Source organism: Eurosta solidaginis, chromosome 1 (assembly GCF_040869045.1).
Source record: "Eurosta solidaginis isolate ZX-2024a chromosome 1, ASM4086904v1, whole genome shotgun sequence".
NCBI classification, from domain to species: Eukaryota; Metazoa; Arthropoda; class Insecta; order Diptera; family Tephritidae; genus Eurosta; species Eurosta solidaginis.
The window spans coordinates 108,284,353-108,309,641 of record NC_090319.1 but is presented as its reverse complement, the minus strand read 5'-3'; the positions used below and the strand labels follow the sequence as shown (position 1 = coordinate 108,309,641).

General features: G+C 37.3%; 1 protein-coding gene across 1 annotated transcript in view; it reads right to left on the bottom strand.

Annotated features, from left to right (window-relative positions):
• Positions 1-25,289, bottom strand: part of ScsbetaA (Succinyl-coenzyme A synthetase beta subunit, ADP-forming) — a 195,920-nt gene that overhangs the window by 1,078 nt on the left and 169,553 nt on the right. The window contains exon 6 of the mRNA XM_067759638.1: positions 23-447. Within this exon, the coding sequence (XP_067615739.1) occupies positions 23-447 (425 nt within the window). The remainder of the gene's footprint in view (positions 1-22; positions 448-25,289) is intronic.

Sequence of the window (25,289 nt, the reverse complement as noted above, 5' to 3'; positions counted from 1 at the left end):
AAAAACAAAGTTTTTCACTTACCTGTAACCTAACCACAATTGGCATTTTCATATTCAAATCTTTGGCAGCGGCAATAATTCCCTCTGCAATAACATCACAACGCATAATACCACCGAAGATGTTAACTAAAATACAGTGAACTTTCGGATCGGCAGTAATAATCTTGAAGGCCTCTTTCACAGCCTGTGCAGTAGCACCACCACCGACATCAAGGAAATTAGCTGGGTCCCCACCATATAGCTTTATAATATCCATGGTAGCCATTGCTAAGCCAGCACCATTCACCATACAACCAATAGTACCATCTAAAGCAATGTAGTTTAGATCATATTTTGCTGCTTCTACTTCTTTAGGATCCTCCTGTGTCCAATCACGCAAAGCAAATAATTCCTTCTGACGAAATTCAGCATTGTCATCAAATCGGAATTTAGCATCCAACGCGAAAACTAGTATAGACAGTTTGAATATTAGCTAAGTACAGCTTTTTTGATGAAAAAGAACACTCAAAAAAGTTATAATAAAATATACAAAAGCGCTATATATAAACATATGCACATACAAGAATATTATATAGCGGCACATACGCAAAGGATAGTGTCGTAACCGAATTCCGATTTACAGACCACCTTTTTCAATCTACTAACAATATCCTGCGTTCTTTCACGTATGTAAACTCATCGGCTGGTATAATAGCACAATACTGGAAAATCTTCAGGTTTGTAAATTTTTTGCAAAGTGCTAATCCTGCTCCGTTAGAGTGGCGCATGAATCGAGACAATTAGAAAATGTATATGGAATAAAATTTGAAATGTGGATCCCCTAGGGAAATCTTACGTAGTTTTGAGTGAGCGTTAAACATTTTAGAAATAGGTGACAAGCCAATATAAAAGTAATATGAATTTCCAAAATGCGAGTCTATTTCACTAAAATTAATGATTTTTCGTTAAATGTACTCCAATATATCAGTCTGTAAAGAGCATTGTAGTACTAGGCAGTGCCATGCCGTTAATAGGAATCGGTCAAATTCTCAACACGTCCGTAAATATTTGAACCAGCTATCCAATATTTGGGCTAGAGATTGTGTATGTGTGGGAGTTGTGGCGAGGGGTAGGAGTGGGAATGGAATAGATGGTGGGTGTAAGAGAAGAAAAGAGCCTTTTTTAAATGTAGGGAACAGAGAACTGCAAAAATCACAATTTTCTTGATTTAATCAAACACTAAACTTGCATTCACATTCTATCATGCGAATTAACTCATAATTGAATAAACTCAGCATATGTCTTTACTAGACTCCGTTAGCATGATTGCGATCGAATGACCGAACAGGTTTTGCGTACGACTGTATTGATCAAACGAAGGCAAGCGGAGAATAAAATCAAAGCACGAGAATTAGTATCGTTTAGTTCGGCAAACAAACAGAATCGTAAGCAATGTTTATATGTAGCTTGCCGCCGTGCCGTAAGGGCAGAAGAATCATGCAAATATTCAGACGCATGGAGTTTTCATATTTGCCTTTTCATTCCGATGAATGTAATCGCTTTTGAGGCAAACGAGCAAAGGCCTGAATTGATTATATTCACGCATGCAATAAGTTGGTTGATTTTAAATCAATGTCGATTATGTTCGTTTAAGCAAGTTGGATAATTGCACACGATCATGTTGCCGAATGTAATCGAACGTTGGTGTGTTCGATTTTTGCTGTTCTCTGGTAGGGAAGCCAATTTTTGAAAAGACAATCCCTGCCGGTTATACCAAGCAATAAAACTATAAACCTTGCTTTTCGCACACGTAAGGCAGTTAACCAACCAATGTAAACAATTAATTAAAGTCTGAAATACGTTTAAAATTTCAAGTCCCACATAGAAGACCTTTCCCCGCCTTTTGTTGTATTGTCTATGTGTTACGTTTCAAATTTATTTGCTCGCAAGTTTTCCCTCCCCTTTTGTATTATTTTTTAAAACACCTCGATCCGTAAGCCAGCCAGTGACACTGTTTTTAAAGGATCCCTGTGGTCTCTGAAAGGAGTTTAAAATTTCAAAGCCCCCATTTTTCCAGGAAATTACACAAAAATCTATTTAGGGATTCTTAATCTCCACCTAGCGGAATTATTATTTCCTTTTGTTGCACTGCCTTGATTCATATTACTATTTTTAAGGCTTCTTTTTGCAGCTCAACGGGAAGTTTCTTAAAACTTTATCGTATAATATATAATCAGGTTTGTTATGCAATTGCTAAATATCTTCTCGCCTCGGTTGGCAGCTATCGGAAATATCCTCCTAATTTAATGCATTTCCATTGGGTTCGCAGCCACGTACCAGGTTTTAAGTTTTCAACATAAGGGAAGGCTTCCGGAAAATGTATCGCAAGATTCCATCCGACCCCGAAGTTGAAGCTCCGTGCTACACCTAGCGTTTTTTTTTGCCACATGTGTTAAACTGTTAAAAACCGATCCCAAAATTAAAAATGACCTAATTAATATCTCGACTTTAGCACCACCTTGCGGAAAATTTTCCTCCTTTTGTTACATTAGCCGTGTTTCGTTTTGCGCATGTAAAAAAACGCCTATTCTCGCTTAGATAATGCTTAGGAGACCCATCTAGCGGCTGTGGTTAAACAACTAGCTACAGCAACAGGGTGTACCGAAAAGCGGAGACGCAACGCTCTGATGGCCATAGGGTATAACATATAGCTGAATCAGTTGCGATGAATTGTGGACACACATAGAATACATAGAATTAGTGTAGAGGGTGAAACAAAGACACATATTTCAGTTACATCTGAGTATAATGCGTATTGAAATTTAGTAGGACAAAATTTATGCGCAACAATTTCAGAGGTGTATTTATAGTTTGTCGCTTAGCAGTCAATATAAAGTTTAAGCGTAAACGGATATACGCGTGTTAAAAAACACGGCTATTGTCACGGTGTCTTGAACTGAATGTATGCTTTCAAGCTCAATGAGAAGTTACTTGAAAATTGATTGCAAGATTCTACACGCTCTGAATGAAATTTGTTAATATCTCGATCCCTACCCCATCTAACTGGTATCAAAGAGGATAAATATAATAAGAGCCATCAGTCTGCTACGAGTGGCGAGTAACTCGCTGGAAATTAAAAAAATTGATGCCTAATGTTTTCCAAGAGGGACATTTTCAATTGTCTCGCATTTATCCATGCCGTGTAAGCACCTTATGCAAATGTGATTTTTGGAAAGAGAATTAATTAATTAATTAAATACAGTGGGAAAAATAAACACAAATACCCCACGAAAATGTGTAGAAGACATTTATGCACATCTCGCCCGAAAACAACCTACAACTACCATAATGAAAACATCATCAAGATTCCAATTTTGCATCAGTGAGCTGCAATTATTCATCTTTTAAGGTTATTAGTGGACTAACCAAAAAAAAGAGTATTAGTGCGTACACAAACAAAGAATATTTAGCACTTATATCCACTAAAACACATTTACATAGTCATGCTTCGTAAAATGAATAACCGCTCATAAACCACGAAGCAGTTCAGTACTCAATTGTCTTATTGAGCAAGAAAGTCAACTGTGTTATACGAAAACATTAATTGGAATAAGTAAGACTAACAGTGCAATAAAATGAATATAGTCATATCAGTCTTCTGACGCTAGCAACACAACGATGTACACGAAACTAAACTTAATACAGCGCTAAAGAAAAACAGCGCTAAAGAAAAACCGATAATAAACGAACTATACAGTGTATTACACACGAAATCAACGTGCTACTGAGTTAAAGCGACTATGATTTCAGTTTATACTCAACAATGTCATATATGTATGGGACATATCGCTCATTTACTTCAATAGTGTCATAACTCAAAAAACAAAATTTTCCAGGAGAGCCATTCAAAGATTTTAACTGCCATATGTTGCGCATATAAAGGCACATTTTCATTTTTATAGCACGTGGTAAATTTTTAACTGGTCACAAAGATTTTTTTATACAACATAGATCATGATGTTGGGTACGTTCATATATTATTAACTCAAAAGTCGTGTTTTTTGAGTTATGACACTATTGAAGTAAATGAGCGATATGTGTTGCGGGGCACTCGTATGTATGTATTTTCTATTTTATGTGCTAATCACTCATAGTATTTTTCTGTACTTGACTAAGTACACATTTAGACACAATTTGTTGGCTCATGACTAAATGCACTAATTTTATTAGTACTCAAAGCAGATCTCTGTTTTGCACTATAAATTTGCGGACAAACATGAAACCGACCTTACATAAAGAAGTTAAAATGGACGTATCAAACAATCAAATATATTAATTTTATATCAAAAGTTAAACGTAATAAGCACTTAAATTAAAGACTTTTTTAGTTTCTTAATTAAATGGCTGTGTGAAGTCGTTAAAAGGCTTTGTGTAAATAATAAGTAAAATACATATTTATGTTTGGAAAAGAGCTAACTACATTCAAAAAGATATAGAATATAGAATTGAAGAGTTGCGCGCAAAAAAGGAACTTCTATAAAAAATAAGCTTTCAGATATTCTAGTATGAAACATCTGAAGTACTACAACACTTATGTAATATTTAAAAAATTTCTAATGCAAAATAAATTGGAGAGATATTACCTCTTTGCATATGTAGAAGCAATAGTGATTTGATGTATGTATTTTTAGGTATCCCATTCCCTGCACTGAGGGAAATACCTTGGCCGCTGTGTCGAGCTCGCTATTGACACCGAGGTGTTTCATGCAATATCCATTTGGAATGAGCATGTTATCTTATTTTATGTGTATCCTATAAGGAGTCAGTTCGCACATCATCAATCCCATTTTGATAGTCTTATTTAAATATTAGTTCAACAACTTTATATTGAAAACGCCTAAGTATACAAGAAGCAAGCCCATGGACGTGGTAACAATATTTAAAAAAATGCAAGGCGCGATAACCTCCGAAGAGATTTTAGGTCGAGCTTCTCTTTCAATTTGCCGGAATGAATGTTTTAAGCCGACTCCGAACGGCTTCTTCAAGGCAGATGAGTGTTCACTGACAAGCTTTTCATGGCAGGAATACACTCCGAGTGCTTGCCAAACACTACCGAGGGGCGACCCCGCTTAGAAAAATTTTCTTCTAACTGAAAAAACTTGCTTGTGTTGCTTTGCGCGGGGCGTGAACCCAGGAACTTCGGTGTGGATGGCGTTTGTGCTATACAACTGTCAAATTTAATATCGGTCACAGAATTTTATATATTTCCAGACTGCATCAGAGTTCAATCAGAAACAGTTTGTCTGCCGATATTATACTGTGGCAAATTTTGACATGACCAGGCTAGTTAATAATCAAGCAACAACAAAAATATGAAGCAGCCATGTCCACATTAAAGCTAGCAACACATTCATAAAAGGCAACGAAGAGATACTCACAAACACATGTAATCATCAGCCGAAGTAGTTACTCACACATACACCCGCATATGGCTACAAGATAAACATAAACTACAAATATACATGTACATTTGTGGTAACCAAGCAGAAGATACAAAAGAAGTTCTGGAAGGCGAAACGTCTAGGCCTTAGGAGAAATATGCAAACGAAGCAACGGAGAATATAAAGCAGCGCAAGCTGAGTAATCAGTATTCAGTTTTGATTTAAACACGCTATTGGTTGTGAAGTATAAATGTGAAGGACTACGCCCAAAGTAATCTAAACAAAGATCAGTTTTCAATACTGAATATTGGAGTGATTTATTCAACAGTTTAGCGATTCGAACGTTAACAGAAGGTATCAAATAAGCGGAATTTCCCTAAATTCGTTACAATACCATCAATATAAAGTACATTTGAAATATTTTCGGTACAATGATTATATCAAAATATTGGATATTTAAAAAATTTCATACATAACTTAGAATAGTATCTTGACCCAAGGAATATTTTTATTGGAAGACAGAAATATTTTTTGAAAGCGTTAACTTTACAAATGCTCAACGTAGAACTGATATTTGTTAACTAATTTCTCGTATGTACATAGTTAACCCTCCGATTAGTGAGAAGGTCCCTAGGGACCTTTTTGCCTGTTCAAACTGAAATTACTTCTACTTCGGCCACACACACCCCCCCCCCCCCCCCCCCCCTGGTTATTCTGTATTCCAAGAGTATTTCGTTGCGCATCTTTTGGAGTTATTGAGGTTTTAGTGAGAATAGTACGCGGACGTGTGAATAGGTCCGTATGGACCTTGTACTGAATTTCACTAATAAATGCATGTTTTTGGGCATCATTATAATTTGTTTATTGTTTCAACACATAATTTACAAAGACATTAGAGATGATGATAAAAACAAAAAATTCTAAGAAAAATTCGAAGACATGAACTTTATTGATTTCAAGGAAAGGCACAATATTCTAATTTTATACTACTAGCAATAAACCAGTTCTTAGAATTTTTCGTTTTTATCATCATCCCTAATGTCTTTGAGTTCAGGTAGACGTACGAAAGAGTATAAAAGAAGTTGTAGTTTCGTAAACCAAATCAGTCAAAGTTTAGACAGCGAAGAGTAAAATCGCGTGTGATAGATAAATATGGCAGATGCAAGTAATTTGGACGTTGCTGAAATGGTTGTACGCCGTAGTAGACGTTACCAGCAAATGACTGCGGATGAAAGGCGTGCAGTTGATAGTAGATTTGCTGATTTTATGGACGAAGACATGGATGAAGAAATTGATATTGCTGCAATTGATAATTATGAAGTTGAGGATGATGAAGATCGCACATACCAACCTGCTGAAGAGTCAGATGCCGAAACTGAAGGATACGTCGAGCTAAATGAAGATACTGATGACGAAGATGATGAAGAGGAAGAAAGTGATGGACAGGAAACGAATGAAAGTTACTATATTGGTAAAGATGGCACCCAATGGATTAAAAAAGCACCACCAACATCACGCATTCGTAATCATAACGTGGTTGACTTCATAAGAAAGAAACCAGGACCAACAGGAAATATACACGACCCCTATACAATAAAGCGTTCAATCATGACACAGGAAATAATACACTTAGTGCTATGTGAAACAAATCGTAAAGGCAGGGAGGTTACAGCTGCATGGAATTTGGCGAATCCCACGAAGACAAAGGAGTGGAAGCCAGTGACAGTGAAAGAGTTTGACGCCTTTGTAGCTATTCTTTTGTATGCTGGACTCACAAGATCAAACCATGAACCAGCTATGGAATTATGGGCCACGACGCGTTGCCCAATATACAAAGCTGCGTTGTCGTACGATCGCTTCATGTGTATAAAGCAATTTATTCGATTCGACAATGGAAATACTCGACAACAACGAGTCATCAACAGCAAAACTGCGGCTATTGACGATATTTGGCAAATGTTGCAACATAACTTGGCAGCAGCTTACACTCCTCATGAAGCACTAACAGTTGATGAGCAGTTGTTCCCTTACAGAGGCCGCACCGCCTTCACACAATACATTCCGTCAAAGCCAGCTAAGTATGGTTTGAAAGTATGGTGGTTATGCGACTCACAGAGTTATTATCCTGTAAAGGGAATGATATATTCTGGAAAACTGGCAAACCAACAACGGGAGATAAACCAAGGGCAGAACGTAGTGCAGGATGTTGTGGAAAAATATTTAGATGCTGGCCGTACTATATACGCGGATAATTTCTTTACTACTCTTGACTTGGCGCGTATTTTGATGAGGAGGAAGACCGCATATGTTGGTACAGTGCGCTACAACAAAACATTCATTCCACAGGAGTTCAAGAATAACCCGAAGCGCACCATCAATAGTACATTATTTGGGTTCAACGAAGGGGATATAGCGTTATGCTCATACGTGCCGAAAAAAAATAAAGTGGTGCTCTCCACAATGCACTACACCTGCCGCGTTGACGAGCAAACCGAGAATCGGAAGCCCTATGTCACATTAGATTACAACGCCAACAAATGCGGCGTTGATACCATGGATCAAATGCTAGGCGCTTATAGCTTATAGTTTTATAATATGCTGGACGTCGCTGCATTGGCTGCTTTTACGATTTACAACGAAATGAAGCCTATAAAAAGGAGTGACAGACGGCGGTCGTTCTTGTTACTGCTAACGAAACAATTGGCCACACCAAATATCGAAGAACGTGCCCTGAACAACCATATAACCTCATATCCAAGGATACGCAATGCGATGGAAGCATTCGATGTCAGGGTAAGAAAAACATCTTCAAATTCAAGAATATAATACATATTTTTTTGTTTTTTATTTTTCTTTTCATTTCAGGTATTACCAAGACCGATGGAAGGCAATGCACCGTCGTTTGCGGCTAGGTCAAGTAGACCGACATGTCGCCTTTGCCGTTCTGAGTACGGGCGGCAGCGGAAAACGCGGGCATACTGCTTCGGCTGCGACAACGCTGTTTGCGGAGAACATATCACACTTTTACATCGCTTCAACACTTGCGCACAGGGCGGGGGACGAGAAGTGCACGCTCAACAACAATAATTTTTAAACTTTTTTATAATAGTCTTAAGAAAATTCAAGCAAAAAAAAAATTTTAAAAATTGAAAAAATAATTTTTGTATGTAGAATTTAGTTATAAACAATAAAAACAAAAAAAAATCAAAAAAAAATTTTTATATGAAAAAAAAAAACACGATTTACAAAAAAAGGTCCATAGGGACCTTTTCACACGGCCGTGAGGCACAGAATTGTCACTCATCGGAGGGTTAAATGTGACCAAAATTCCATTACTACACAGTTGAAACTTTTAAGACTTTTCAATGGTTAATCTGAGAGCTGTGGTTAGATTCAATAAAGGTGAGTTTCCAAATGTACATGTTTCTCTAAAACAAATTATATGGAAAAGTGTTCCTTTCCAAACTTGGACTTACTGAATCTAGGCAATAGATGGGAAAATTGAAGCGTAAGGGTGTATTGGTAAACAGTGGAACAAAGAATTAAATTTCTGCATCATTAAAAAAATTGGAACACCCAAGTATTGGAAACATTTTTTTTTTTTTAACGTTAGGACTGATTTTACGATAAAATTGATGCAACCGAGCTCTGGAGAAATTTAGTTTAAATATAAGATTTTTATGTAAATAAAATTGAACTTGTTTGGATTGCGGCACGTGTTTTCCTCTAAGTTTTTTTGTCAAAACAAATATTTATATAAGGCTTTTTGTTAAAATTAAAGTGTGTGTGACATTGTACTTTACGAAAGCAGACTAATCCCAGAGATGTAGAAACGTATTACCTAAAAATACACTTTATTTTTGTTTGTGCAATCTTTTGTTATTTTTAACATATACATATTTAGGCAATTCGCAAAGTTTTCTTTTCGTTTAAAAAAAAAATTGTAGGAAACCATGGAAGCAACCTGGAATTTAAGATTTTACAACGAATTCGACACACTTGTGAGTTGCCGAATTGTTGGCAAAGAATACACAAGTTTGGTCCATTTCTTTGAGATTTGGTCCTTTTTTTCGATGAATTTTGGTCCCTAATGAAAACATGGTGTGGCAACCGTGCTCATGAGATCTGTTAAATAGGTTGTAACTGAAATAAAAATTATTTTTGCGTCTTTATGTATGTGGCTCTGGGCGATTTAATTGCAACTCCTGTATACGACCTCTCAAAGCATCCACCTCGGCTTCGATTTTTTCCTCAAACTGCGTTATTTTCTCGTCCATACGCGCTTCGAGTTTTGATGATATACGCGCCTCTTGTGCTTCGAGTTGTACTGTTATGCGTGCCTCTTGCTCTTTTAGTTGTGTTTCCATCTTTGATGTTATACGTGTCTCCTGTGATTCCAGTTGGGATGCTATACTTGTCTTCTGTTCTGCCAGTTGAGATGTTATATTTCTCTTTTATTCTTCCAGTTGAGATGACATTTCGGTTGATATTTGTTTCAAAACTGCTAGTATCGCGTTAGTGTCAACATTTGCGAATGGATTCGGAGTCTCTATCTTCTCTATTTTAGTCGCTGGCTCTTCCACATCAGGATAAAAGACATACTCGTCTACATTAATTCCTTCCAACTTCAATACCTCTCCTAGCCGTGCTTGAAATTCGATCTTATTGCCGGTTGTATTCAATCCACGGCTCTCCAACTCCTTCTTCAGTTGCTGGATCCTCAATTCACTCAACTTTGCCATGTCCAAGTTGTATTCGCAATCTTCGGAATTTATTCAACAATTCCTATTCTGACACCAATTGTAACGAATTTAGTGCAATTCCTTTTATTTACAACCTTCTGCTAACGTTCGAATCACTAAACTGTTGAATAAATAACTCCAATATTCGATAATGCAAAATGGTCGTTATTAGACTACTTTCAAAATAACACTTCTATTGCTCGACAGATAGCGTGTTTAAATCAAACTGATTTTCGTGCCTCAACTGTTGCTGGTTTTATAGTGTTTGGTTTCCTTGTTGACATATTTCTAGGCGGTTCTATTCTAGAATTTACTAGTTAGTAAGCAGCTATAAAATTACCAACTATAACTACGTTTATAGCTTCTCATGTGCGCGTGTATATGTGAGTGTTACTTGCACAAATTATTGCCTACTTTTAAGCGCATCTCAGATAAGATATATGCATGTGTTTGTGCGTTTTCTCTCCGCTGCATGTACGTACATATGCGTACACATAATGATTGATTCGTTTATTTAGATACAAGTGACTGCCTGCTTTATTGTTGTTGTGGCTTCATTTACTTAGCATCAGACTAGTGATGTATCACTTAGTGTCGCTAATATTCGTCACAGTAACATTTAATATATAATGAAGTAGCATTCGTTGCGTGCAGACGTGTTTTTGATCGCTCCGTGTATCTATCTATTTTGCAACGCTTAAGTGTATAAGCTGTCATATAGAATTCGTGAGAGAAGATTTTATCTCATGTGATATCTGTGTTAATAATAAAGTACATTTATTATGTGTTAAATTAAATAATTCTGCAGCAAATCTTTTAAAATCAAACGCGAATCTAATGTTTAAATGTGACAATTGCGTGAATAGCACAATAACAATATGCCTCTCAGAGTTTAATAAAGTATGCTCATCATTGGCAGAAATCCAACAAATATTTGTTAGTGCCAATAACAATCATATTTCTATGGCAAAAAGATTGTGACAACAGCAATGCAATGAAAACGCGTTCTCGTGGTAAGTTCGTTGACTCGCCCAACTGCATTTCGCCTAATATACGAAATTTTAACAAGTGTACGAAAACTACACAACCAACACAAGGTGCTGCTGCTAGCGTCGCTAGTAAATCAAATGGTGATGCTGCTGAGTTATCATCGTGTTTATCTTCTTCTGTTTCGCACACCGAAACAACGGCTAAACGTTCCGTCACTGATGCTGAGCTTTCGCCTGCTAAGCCGGCTAAACGTTTGCCTTCTTATGCTTCGGTTTGTAATCAAGCAAATAATAACATCGATTCAAATGATAATTGTGATCGCCCTCTTGTACAAAATTCTGCTCTCGCTGGCAACAACAATTTTACGTCGTCTTCTAAAATTGTCGAACCAACTGATGCATGTGTTGTTATTGCAAACGATAATAACAATCCTAGTGATGTTGAAAATATTAAAACTGCTGATACTCGTACCGAGAACACTACCAACGAAAATGAGTCGCAACCTGCTCGTCAGAAGGTAGCTGCTGCAAAAAATAAATCTTACGATAAACATGTTCACATTGTTGGCTCAAATGCAAATTCTGAACTTTGTGTTGCCGCCACAACTAAGCGGCTGTACATTTCTTCTTGTTCGCCATCAGTCACGGAAAATGATATAATTGAATATGTTTCCAAACATTCTGGGATACAGAAAGTGTTGCTTTCATGCCACAGTCTTATTAAGAATGTTACTGCCGTGGAATCACTAAAACGAATCACCTTTAAACTAGGTGTTCCTGAATCCTGGTTCAACAGTATGCTCAAACCTGAGCTTTGGCCTGCTGGTGTGGCTGTTTGCCCTTTTCGGGTCCGCCAAAAACCGGTTCTTCTGAAATCGTAACCATTGAATCTAACGTGGGTATTCTTAGACCTATTGAGTTAAAATCTAAATATACGCTTTATTATCACAATGTAAGTGGAATGCGTACGAAATCATCGCAATTATATAGTAATGTCATTTCACATGAATATGATATAATAGCTTTGACGGAGACGTGGTTGACTGAAAAATTTTCATATAATGAGTTTTTGGAAAATTATTATTATGTATATCGTAATGATCGTTGCTCTAACGCCACCGGGCTTGAAAGGGGTGGTGGTGTCCTAATTGCGGTTAGATCTGATCTATGTAGTAGACAAATTAATATTGTTACGAATATTAGCAAAACTAAGGGGTGCTGCTATCTCTAAGCCGATGCTAAACAGTGATATCATCCACATCCATAGATGAATCATTATGTATCTACATAAACGAAACAATAATTGCGTCTACACATATGTACCATGTACGTATACGAGCAGCGGAGAAGCAATGCACAAACACATGCATATATCTTATCTGAATTGCTCACAATATAGGGCAATAATTTGTGCAAGTATCACTCAAATGAGAAGTTATAAACGTAGTTGTGGCTGGCGATTTTGTAGCTGAAACGAACTAGTAAGTTCTGGAATGGAAAAGCCTGGAAGTATGCAATGAGAAATCAAAAAGTATAAAAGGCGCGACAGTAGAGGCGAAGAGTGAGTTTCATTTGAGCTATCAATCAGTTTGGTTTAAGCAAGCTGCAGTTGCGAATTATAAGTGTTATTGTGGAGTATTTTAATAAAGGCCATTTTGCATTATTGAATAGTGGAGTTATTTATTCAACAGTTTAGTGATTCGAACCTTGGTAGAGGATTGCGAACAAGGGGAATTGCAGTAAAATCGTTATAATTGGCCTCAGAAGAGGAATTGTTGAATAAATTCCAGAGGACAACAAGGATATGGCAAAGTTCAGTGAATTGAAGATCCAGCAACTGAAGGAGGAGTTGGAGAGCCGTGGATTGAATACAACCGGCATTAAACTCGAACTTCAGGCACGACTACGAGAGGCTATGGAAGCAGAAGGAATTAACGTGGAAGAGTATGTCTTTCATCTTGATGTGAACGAGACAACAAAAATTGAAAAGAAAAATGAAACTTCGCAGACAGTCACGAGCACAGATTTGAACATGATTTTAGCTGCAATATCTGCTCAAACATCGACAATGGCATCCCAACTAGAATCCCAGGAGAACCGTATAACATCCAAGATGGAAGAACAGAAGACACATATTGCAGAAATGTCGTCAGAAATAACATCGAAGATTGAAGCACAAGAAACGCGTATTTCAGAAATGACGTCACAAATGTCATCTCAACTGGCAGAACAGAAGACAAGTATAGCATCCCAACTGGAATCGCAAGAGACACGTATAACATCCAAGATAGAAGAACAAGAGGAGCGCTTATCATTGCAGGTGGAACAAATGTCTTCGCAGTTAGAAGCACAGGAAGCAAGGGTAACATCAAAGCTGGAAGCGCAGGATGCAAAAATCGCTCAATTTCAGGCAGAAGTCGATGATTTGAAGGGTCGTATGGAGCAGTTACAACTAAATCGCCCAGCTGTTTCAGCGAGTAATCCAAAGGTAAAAACACCATCCTTTGACGGTTCTGTTCCTTTCCAGGTCTTTAAGCTACGGTTTGATAATACCGCGGCAGTGAACAACTGGAATGCGGAAGATAAAGTTGCTGCACTCTTCGTAGCATTGAAAGGACCTGCTGCCGAAATCTTACAGACTATTCCAGAGTACGAGCGGAACAGTTATGAAACATTGATGGCCGCTGACGAGAGACGTTACGGAAGCGAGCATAGAAAACACGATATTCCAAATTGAGTTGCAAAACTGTCACCAAAGAGCGAATGAGACTTTGCAGGAGTTTGCCTCGGATGTTGAAAGGTTGGCACATTTGGCAAATGCGGGCGCACCCGTGGAGTACACCGAGAGGGTAAAAATCCAGAGTTTTATAAATGGCATACGGGACGTAGAAACGAAGCGAGCGACATATGCAAACCCAAAACCCACATTCGCAGAAACGGTATCCCATGCACTGACTCAAGAAACAGCATTGCTTCTGTGTAAGCCAGTTTTCAAAGCACGCCGTGTGGAGGTAGAAAGGCCAGAGTGGGTAGACGTAATATTGGAGGCGCTGAAAGGATCGCAAAAGCGGAGTGAAAAAGTTATCAAATGCTTCAAATGCGGGAAGCCCGGTCACATTGCACGTCATTGCGATCTTGGTCCTGGTAGTTCCAACTTGGGTGGCCGTAAACGCAAAGCTGGAGGAGATGAGCAAGAGCGTGCCAGATGGAAAAATCGAGAGCTAGCTCCAGCTATTGAATGTCCTGTGATATCTGTGTCGCAAATTGGAAGGAAATCAAGCAGTCTTACCGTCAGAGGGAATGTGGATGGCAAGGAGCGTGTACTGACTGTAGATACGGGCGTATCTTATTCCTTGATTCGATCTGATTTAGTCAACAGGAGAGTAAAACCGTTACCTGGAGCAAGGTTGCGAACGGTCACAGGCGAGTATAACCAAGTCCAGGGAGAAGTAATATGTGAAGTCCTAATTGGGAAGGACACGGTTCTACACAAATTCGTTGTGGCGAAGATCGTTGAAGAAGTCATATTGGGAGTGGACTTCTTGGTTGACCATGACATCAGGATCGATATGCAGATAAGGGTGATGCGTTATGAGAACCAGGATATACCACTTAACTTCAAGTTGGAGAAAGGGTTCAGTAGTAATCGAGTAATGGTGGAGAAGACTCGACAGAGGCCACGAAAGTCAAAAGAAAAGGTTGATGGATCCAATGGGCCAAATAAAGCGATTAAAAGTACCTGCGAGAAAAAGACCGGCATCGACAAACCCTAATGGACGCACTAAAACGACTGAAAGAATTTTTCAGAAAGAATGCAAGGGTGGTTTCAAGCCAGCGCGCACTACTGTTGTGAAACGTCCAGACGATAATGATGATGCAAAGTCAATCCGTCAAGTGCAAGCTCTGCGAAGAAGTTCACTGGCCAAACAACAGAGTGCGAGGGAACGATCAAGAATAATGAGTAGTAAGATGAAACGCAGGTACAATGAGAACAAAAATTCGGAAGGTTTCTTGGAGGGAGATATGGTACTGTTATACAACCCTCACCGGCGGAAAGGTGTTCCATCCAAGATTCGGCGCAGTTGGGAAGGAGATGCTAGCGGCGTTTAGATCGGGAGATTTGTCTGGTCGGGACGATCAGACTTAGGTGGAGGGCAGTGTTACGAATATTAGCAAAACTAAGGGGTGCTGCTATCTCTAAGCCGATGCTAAAAAGTGATATCATGCACATCCATAGATGAATCATTATGTATCTATATAAACGAAACAATAATTGCGTCTACACATATGTACCATGTACGTATACGTGCAGCGGAGAAGCAATGCACAAACACATGCATATATCTTATCTGAATTGCTCACAAGAGAGGGCAATAATTTGTGCAAGTATCACTCAAATGAGAAGTTATAAACGTAGTTGTGGCTGGCGATTTTGTAGCTGAAACGAACTAGTAAGGGAGTTTGATCGTGACTCCGTAGCGAACAACACGTATTCGGATATAGTTCTTCTCGTTGCCTTGTGCAAAAATAGAAAATTTAATTATTTAATATCGTAATCATTGTTTCAAAAGTTGCAATAGTGGTTTAAAACCGGCGGAAATAGTGAGGCATAATTATGTGCGAGCGCAATGCGCTTGACTCTTTGCTAAATAAAATAATAAATACTGCAAATAATCACTTATCAAGAAAAAGAAGAAATGATAGTGTGACAGAAAACACGATGTCAAAAAATTGCAAAAACAATTACTATGCAATACTAGATGAAGATCTGGAAGAGTGTAATGATGCATTCCAAAAATTTCAACAATATGTGTATACCACCAAATTAAACAAAAACTGCGAAGAAACACGAGCTGATACTCAAAACAACGACTGTAACCCATCAACTAGCGCAGCAGCAGCCGAAGCTGCACCTGCAAGTGTAAATAACAAAAATGAAGCAAAAACAATTACAAATTCAAAAAACAAAAGCAATATTAAAAACATTCCACATATTAATACATTTGATGTAGAATCAAAACAAATAATTGAGCTGATCAAAGATGGTTTAAAGATAAAAAATGTTAAAATAAAAGAACACAACCAAAATAAAATATCGATTTACTTAACAAATCTCGAAGACTATAAAAGAGTTCGCGGATATCTTGAAAAATCCAATGTGAAATACTATTCATACACACCCAAATGTTTAAAAACTAAAACATACTTGCTGAAAGGCTTGAATGGAAATACCAAATGTGAAGAAATTTTTAATGAGCTTTGTCAATATCAAAAGGATAATCTTAAAATACTTAAAGTAAGTCAATTTACTACCTATATTCATGGTTCAAGTAAGCGCCCACAGCAACGTGAATGAATTAAAGGCCATTAAATGTATACTATACCATTGTATCAAATGGGAACATTTACGCAGACCCGAGATTCCACAATGTAGGAATTGCCAAAACTTTTTCCATAGCGCTGCCAATTGCAATATGGCAGCCAGGTGCGTGAAATGTAGTGGGCAGCACAACAGCAAAGAATGCCCTTCTCCTGGACGAGACTCTGCAGAAAAACCAAATTCTTACTGCGTACTATGCAAGAAGCATAGACACCCAGCATCCTACAAAGGCTGTGAGCGTTATAAAGAGCTACAGCATAAAATGAGATTGAGAAAACAAAGTTTAGCTACGGCTAAAACTACCCACACAACCAACTCTATGCAAACGCAGCTAGAGTAGCGCAGGTCAATTTTGACACTCCCAATAACCAAAACCTACAAAACTCATTTCTAGTAGAACTAAAAAATACAATATTATCTCTAAGTAAACAAATTACAAACCTTCAGAAACAATTAGAATTGCAGACTGCCAGAGTCGATGCAATTTGTGGCTTAATGGACTCTGTATGAGCGTTAGGCCCTCACAAACTTTGAATAAATATAATTTAAACATTATTTCTCTTAATGTTAACTCACTTATAAATTTAAGCAGAAGACTAGACTTAAGTAAATTTTTAAAGGAGAGAAATCCAGATATATTATTACTCAACGAAACTTAGTTAAACCCGAAACATAAACTAAAGTTTCTTGGGTACAACTTAACAAGGAAAGATAGGTTGGTAGGCATGAGAGGTGGTGGAACAGCGATACTTATCAAATATAACATAAAGTTTACGAAAGTTTTTAATCATAAAATTGATAGGTTAACAGTCTTGAGAAACTTTCAAAATTAAAATACACATGCCTCCAAATAACATTTTGTATATAATAGCAGCATATTATCCGTCGGGGAATAATAACGACGCATTTAAAACGGAACTAAATACAGTTTTCGAAGCTCTAAATCTTGAACAACCTAATCATTACTACATACTAGCAGGGCACCTTAATAGCAAGCATACGGACTGGGGAAATGCACAAGAAAATCCTAAAGGCAAATCACTTAGAAATTGGCTTATGTCAAATGAGATAAAATACCGATGCAACCTGTACGCTTCCGTATCTCCTTCATACTTTAGATCTAACTCGTTTTTAGACATCTGTATTGCCGATAACAGATTAGACATACAAAAAGACAACGGCACGGTTAACTGTCTAAGATGCTTTAACTATGACAGCGACCATAACGCCATAGAAATAATTGCACGCAGAGACAGCACGAGCTTCTTTACATTGCTGGATAACTCCGTTATAAAAACGTTGGATTATAAAAAAACCCACTGGAAAAAATTCAAAAACACCCTAAGTTCAGAACTGCAAAACCAAGCTCGGACACCAGACAATAGGAACTTGAAAAACGTTGAAATCGACCATCACTTAGACATACTAAACAAAATAATTCTAACCGCCATAGAAAGGAATGTGCCAAAAAGAAGATCTGGCAGCATCACTAACACACTGGCAAACACACCGATTTTAAAATCTCTACTTTTAGAAAAAAGTAGAACTTTACCATTATAAAAAATTATAACCGCCTACAAGTACATTGCTCTTATAGTGCTATACAACAAGAAAAAGCTAGACTAAAACTAATAAAGAAGCTAATTCAGGACAACATCAAAATTCATATAAATAAGCAACTCGAATTCAAACTATCTTATATCAAGACTGACGATCCCTCTCAAATGTCTTCTATTAAAAAATCATTTCTTCCAAATCAGAGTGAACCATCAGTCACCTTTGTATTCCCTTTACTTCATCCCCACTGATACAAGAAGCGGGACTAGATTGTAACTTAACTGAGAAGAACCTCACAACTAACAGATATAGTTGATATAATTGGCGTTCATCTTGAATCAATTCACTCTTTAAAAGAAAACAATCCTGACAATCTAATCCATTCACAGGTTGAAGAATGCTTCAATGAGTTTTTAAAGACTAAAACATTATTTGATAGCATCGAGGTAACCAAAACAACATTTAGCGCAGAAAAAAGGGCAAATAACCTTACCGAAGAACAAACCGAATGATTCTTCATTCCTACTAATGACCTCTCAGATGTATTTGCGAATTTGAAGGGAAAACTGTCATCAGGTTTAGATCAAATACCAAATATCATCCTAAAAAATCTTCCAACAGATATAATTCTAGAATATTGTACGCTTTTCAACAATGTGTTGAACAATGCATACTCCCCACCTATTTGGAAAACCGCCAAAACAATAGTTATACCCAAAAAGAACAAAGACAAAAACAGTCTTAAAAATCTTCGTCCGATCAGTTTGCTTCCAAACATTAGTAAAGTATTCGAGGCTGTCATAAATATAAATATCAATAGAATTATTGAACACAATGACTTAATAAGCCCCAAACAATTTGGTTTTAAATATGGACACTCAACTACTCATGCCATCAGCTTTCTCGTTTCCGAAATAAACTGGAACTGGAATAAAAAACACGTCACAGGAGCTTGCTTCCTGGACATAGAAAAGGCTTTCGATAAAGTGTGGATAAAAGGACTTATAACAAAACTCATTGGTTATAAATTTCCCCTTTAGTTAATAATATTAATTTATAACATGCTTTCTAATAGAAAATTCTCGGTATATACAAACGATATAAAAAGTACACGAGAATTTAATATAATAAATGGCCTACAGCAAGGTACTGTAAATGCCCCTCTTCTTTTTAACATCTACATACTAGACTTGCTGGATAAAATAGACAACATTATAGCCTTTGCCGATGATGTTGTAATTTATCACTCAGACAGTTCTATTGCTAATATAAACACAAATCTGCAAATCAAATATAATACTGTTGAAGAATATACAATAGATTGGCAACTCAAAATAAATGCCAACAAATGTGAAACTGTTCTGTTTCGCCCCCCTATCAAAAAATGCAACTCAAATATTAAAAAATACTGGAAAAGATTCAAAATTATGTCTAACGAATCTAACTGTATAATTAAACAATCCGATAGAGTTAAATATCTCGGCATATATCTAGATAAATTTTTGTATTATAACGACCACATTAACCACCAAATAAAGAAAACCACTAGGGCGTTCCATGCTTATAAAAAAATGTTCTCCACTAAATTTTTGGATAACAGGCTAAAAACGATCATGTATCAATCACTTTTAAGACCTATACTTACGTACGGATGTCCGATTTGGTATAACATGTCACCATCATACATGGAAAGAATGAGAAAATTTGAACGGAAATTCTGAGATCTTGCACCTCCTTGTATAGATCAGCAAGCAGTAACTATACCAAATACATATCAAATGTGAAGGTTTATAGTATAGCAAAAGTACCTAGAATTGACTGTCATATAATAAATCTGACAAGAAGACACATAATACGCTGTCTTGACAAGGCCAATAACACCTTGATAAGTGCACCCTTTTACGAAAGCGAAGAATACTTTTCGTTAACTGTAAAAAATGGATTTATACCCCCAGAATCATTCCTTTACCTTGACAGGAATGGATTTATACAAAATCAAGATCACATACCGATCATTTACCGTTTTTTAGAAGAGCCAACGTAAAAGCAGTGACCTCAAAAACACTTAACGCAGAAAACAAACGTTTTGATACATACGTTTCTGTCAGAGACAAATTAGAAGCAGCTGCCATCATAAAGCAATGCTGGTGGCTAAACAATATATAACCACAAACACTAACTCATGCCGGACATCCGACATAACTTTACCTTACTATCATTTTATCTTTTCCCATAAATAGCTAATCAGGCATTGTTTTTACATGTTTTTTCCTTTGCAATATAATTATAAAGGACCTAAAAAGCTTTAAGTTAAAGCAGTAACATTTAAATTGTATAAATTAATAAAATGTTATATTATATCAATATGAAGACCGTCAAGTACATGAGAACTCGTCTAGAGTCATTGTATAACTACATTAAACAAGACAACTGAAACTATTGTTTATTTTAGTATCTAAGCTCATGAATATTAAATAAATAAATATTATTAAAAAAAAAAAAAAAAAAACGAACTAGTAAGTTCTGGAATGGAAAAGCCTGGAAGTATGCAATGAGAAATCAAAAAGTATAAAAGGCGCGAGAGTAGAGGCGAAGAGTGAGTTTCATTTGAGCTATCAATCAGTTTGGTTTAAGCAAGCTACAGTTGCGAATTATAAGTGTTATTGTGAAATATTTTAATAAAGGCCATTTTGCATTATTGAATAGTGGAGTTATTTATTCAACAGTTTATTGATTCGAACCTTGGTAGAGGATTGTGAACAAGGGGAACTGCAGTAAAACCGTTACAATATTGATTATTATAACGGTGACATGGAACAAATTTGTATATGCGTTACGCTTACTAGTAATAAAAAATAATTCTTCTATTGTCCTATATTCCACCAAGTAGTGCCATTGCTATGTATCAGAAGCATATGGTTAATTTAAGTCGAGTTATCAATAATGCTAATCCGTCTGATGAAATTATATATTTAGGCGATTTCAATTTAAGTAATATATCTTGGTCTAATGATTGTAATACTTTACCTTCAAATATTAAATCCGACATCGATATGCTAGTTGTTAGCACCTTATTTTTATACGGTCTGAAACAATATAGCTCTCAACCAAATAAGAATGGTAGGTTCTTAGATCTAGTTTTTGGATCTGCTGATTTAAAAATATCATGCATTGAGTGTCCATTTCCAATTTTGGAAAATAGTTTTCACCATAGTGATTTGGCTATAAATTTTGATTTTTATGATTTTTATAAAAAACCTGCCGAATCTACATTAGAATATAATTATTTCAAGGCCGATCGTGTGGCGATAAACGAGTTCTTCGTAGCTACTGATTGGACCTTTCTTAACTTCTCCGGAAACCCCGAAGCCTCCTATGAAATTTTTAGGAGGAGGCTTTTACTAGCCCATTCGAGTTTCGTACTTCTAAAAAGTAAGGTCTTATTGAATAGGCCACCCTGGTTTAATCTAAAACTAAATAATCTTAAAAATAGAAAAAATAAAGCTTTTAAAAAACATAGGAAGAGATGTAAAGAAATTGATCGACTTAGCTATATAAGGCTTAAAAAGCAATTCGATTTCCTTAATAAGTGCCTTTTTAAGTTATATATGCTTAAACTCGAATCAAAACTAAAGTCAAAGCCGTCCAGTTTCTGGTCGGTTATTAACTCCAAAAGAAAAACCAATGGCTTTCCAACGACTATGGAGTATGATGGCGAAGAGTCCAGTAATCCACAGGATGCCTGCAACTTATTTGCTAAATCATTCCAAAAAGTGTATTCAAAGTTTACCTCTTCACCTTATCCTATATTTCACTCTGGGTACCAATGCCAATTTCTAATTTCGTTGTTACAGCAGATGATGTTCTTCTGTCAATCTCTAAATTGACAAGTAGTGCAAAATCAGATACTGAGGGGTTTTATCCGATATTTTTCAAAATATGCGCAAACTCCATTGCAGAACCCTTAGCTCATCTCTTTCAAAATTGCGGAATTTTTTTGGACTCGTGGAAATTATGCTCCATAAATCCCATATTTAAGTCTGGTAACCGCAATGAAATTTGCAACTACATACCGATTGTTAAACAGAGTACTCTGGCAAAAATATTCGCCCACGTACTTCAACGTAAATTGTTCGATTACGTAGGCAAGGCTATAGTGGAGTGTCAGCATGGATTTTTCCCAGGTAGGTCTACTTCCACAAATTTAGCTTTAGTTACTAATCAAATTGTGGGTGCTTTAGAGAACTCTGAGCAACTTGACGTCATATACACTGACTTCTCGAAAGCATTCGACAAGGTTGATCATACTATCCTTCCTAGTACGCAAGTTAGCCAAGTATGGAATCAATGGAAACTTGTTGAAATTATTCACGAGTTTTCTATCGAACAGAAAGCTCTATGTGGCAATTGGAGCCGACAAGTCATCTCTACATATAAACGCCTGGTCAGGCGCTCCGCAGGGTACCCATTGTGGCCCTCTATTATTCTTAATTTTCATAAATGATTTGCCCCAGCAATTCAAATTCGCAAAATTTTTGATGTTTGCGGACGATGTCAAACTATTTCTGACGATTCTTAATAGCTCTGACTGCACTAACTTGCAATCTGATCTGGACTCTTTTGCCGGTTGGTGCGCAGACAATAATTTGTTTTTAAATACAAACAAATGCTGCGTTGTGTCTTATTCCAAAAAAACAACTGCGTCATATTTTAACTACAAACTAAATGCTGAATCTCTTATTCGTTGTCAAGAGATTAAAGATTTGGGTGTCATTTTTGACTCCAAACTCTCTTTTTCCAGTCATATTGACTTAATTGTTGCAAAGTCCTTTGCAATGGTTGGGTCCATTAGACAAAATACCAGTGACTTTAAGGACCCTATGACGTTGAAGGCACTTTATATCTCCTTGGTCAAAAGTCGCCTTGAATATTGTTCAATAATATGGAATCCTTTTTATGAAAATTGAAAGAGTTCAAAAAGTTTTTACGAAAATTGCTTTACAGATGCTTCACTGGCCAGACGGTCTCCCATCGTATACCAGCAGGCGCAAATTGCTTGGTCTTCAGGCTTTGCACGTCAGAAGAACTTGTATCTCACTAATGCTTGCCTATAATGTAATAAACTTGAGCATAAATTGCTCCGATTTATCTAATTTGTTCATTCCATATATTCCACTGCGTGAGCTTGGGCATAATAGATTGTTCATCGAAATAACTCATAAAACGAATTATCCTATGAATGAACCTATAACTAGGACTATACATCTAGCAAATCGATTCAGTAATGTTCTTAATTTTAATAACAGCTTATATAAGTTTAAGCTTGAATTGTTTTCTATTTTTAACTAGTCTGTAAGAAAGCATGTACTTTTAGACTGAATGAATTAAATAAATAAATAAATAAATAATACTCTAAAAACTAATAATAATGAAATTTGGATGTTTTTGTGTAAACGTTCTTCTGATGATTCTTCCGCGTTGTTCGTTGAGTTTAAGTATCTGTCATTAGCCCAAAACGGGTTGCCGTCATGCAGAAAAGTGAGCATGTTGCCACAGTAGCCCCCCAGGAGTGACTTCGATGCACCTGAGAAGTCACGGATCGTTGCACAGCCGACTTCTGCAGTATGTGCGCGGTATATTTGGACTCCTGGAGTTGCTCGTTGATGGCACTACGGTTGAGTTACTTGTGCCATTCGTATTCTGATTTTCTGCTTCAATAAATGCAGGCTTAAGCCTTTCTGTAGATACTGTGGTTGCCGACGTCAATCTTGAATACATAGTCCGATATGCGCTCGAGCACTTCATATGGACATCGATACGGTTGTTCAAGTGGTTTTTTTACTTCGTCTACTCGTACGAACACATTAGTACAACTTTGAAGACTAGAATGTTTGAATGCTCGAGATCTATTGTGATGCGCGGTAGGTGACGACCGGACTGTACGTATGAAGTTTCGAAATTCTTCGACAAAATGTTGTGGCTTAGGCCCCATTTGGACCTCGATGAAGAATACCCCTGGTAACCGGAGTGTTGTTCCGTAAAGCAAATCCGCTGTACTGGCTTTAATGTCGTCTTTGAAACTTGTGCGTAGACCGAGCAACACCACTGGCAGTACATTTACCCAGTTTGATGAGGTGTGGCACCGTATTGCCGCTTTGAGGGACCTATGCCAACGCTCGACCAGACCATTCGATGCTGGGTGAAAACCTGTCGTTCGAATTCGGTTGCATCATATTAGTTGCGTGAATGCGTTAAAGAATTTTGACTCGAATTGAGATCCTCGATCACTGGTAACAGTAGCTGGTGCTCCGAAGCGGCTTACCCAGCCGGCGAAAAATGCTTTTGCTACTGTATCGGTATAGATGTCTTTTAGCGGTATTGCTTCGGGCCAACGGGTGAAGCGATCGATTATCGTCAGGCAGTATATGTATCCGTCGCAAAATGGCATGATTATGATGTCGACGTGAACGTGTTTGAAACGCTCACTCGGTACCTCGATGTGTTACGGAATGTTTCTTTCATAACGGTGTACCTTGCTACGTTGGCATTCCAAACATGTACGGACCCACCGCATACTGTCACGATTTATATGCGGCCACGCGTATTGTTGACTTACGAGCTTTTGTGTGGCTCGTCCATTGGGGTGCGAGATGTTTTGAATTAGGTCGAACACCTTTCGTCGAAGTGACGAGGGTATGAACGTCCTTACCTTGCCCGTCGATACGTCACAGTACAACTCGGCATCTGAATCATCAATTTTGAGTTTGCGTAGTTTCAGAGATGTTGAACTTGAACGTAGCAGATGGTGTAGTTCCTGATCGTTATGTTGTTCGTCTTCGATCTCTCTTGCTGATATGCTCACAGGGAGGTTTATGGTATTAATCCGCGACAGCGCATCGGATGCCGTGTTTTTATGTCCCGGTGTATGTACTATCGTGCTGGTAAACTGACTGATATACTGAAGTTGACGTTGTTGCCGGGGCGAAGCCTTATCAGAGTTTTGATCTAACGCAAATGAGAGTGGGCGATGGTCGGTAATAACTGTGACTTTTCGGCCCTCTAACAGATGTTTAAAGAATTGTATGCCTTTGAAGATAGCTAATAGTTCGCGATCGTAGGCGCTGTAGTTTCGTTCAGTCTTACTGAGTTTAGCCGTATAGAACCCTAAAGGTTGTATCATACCTTTGATAGATTGGTCCAG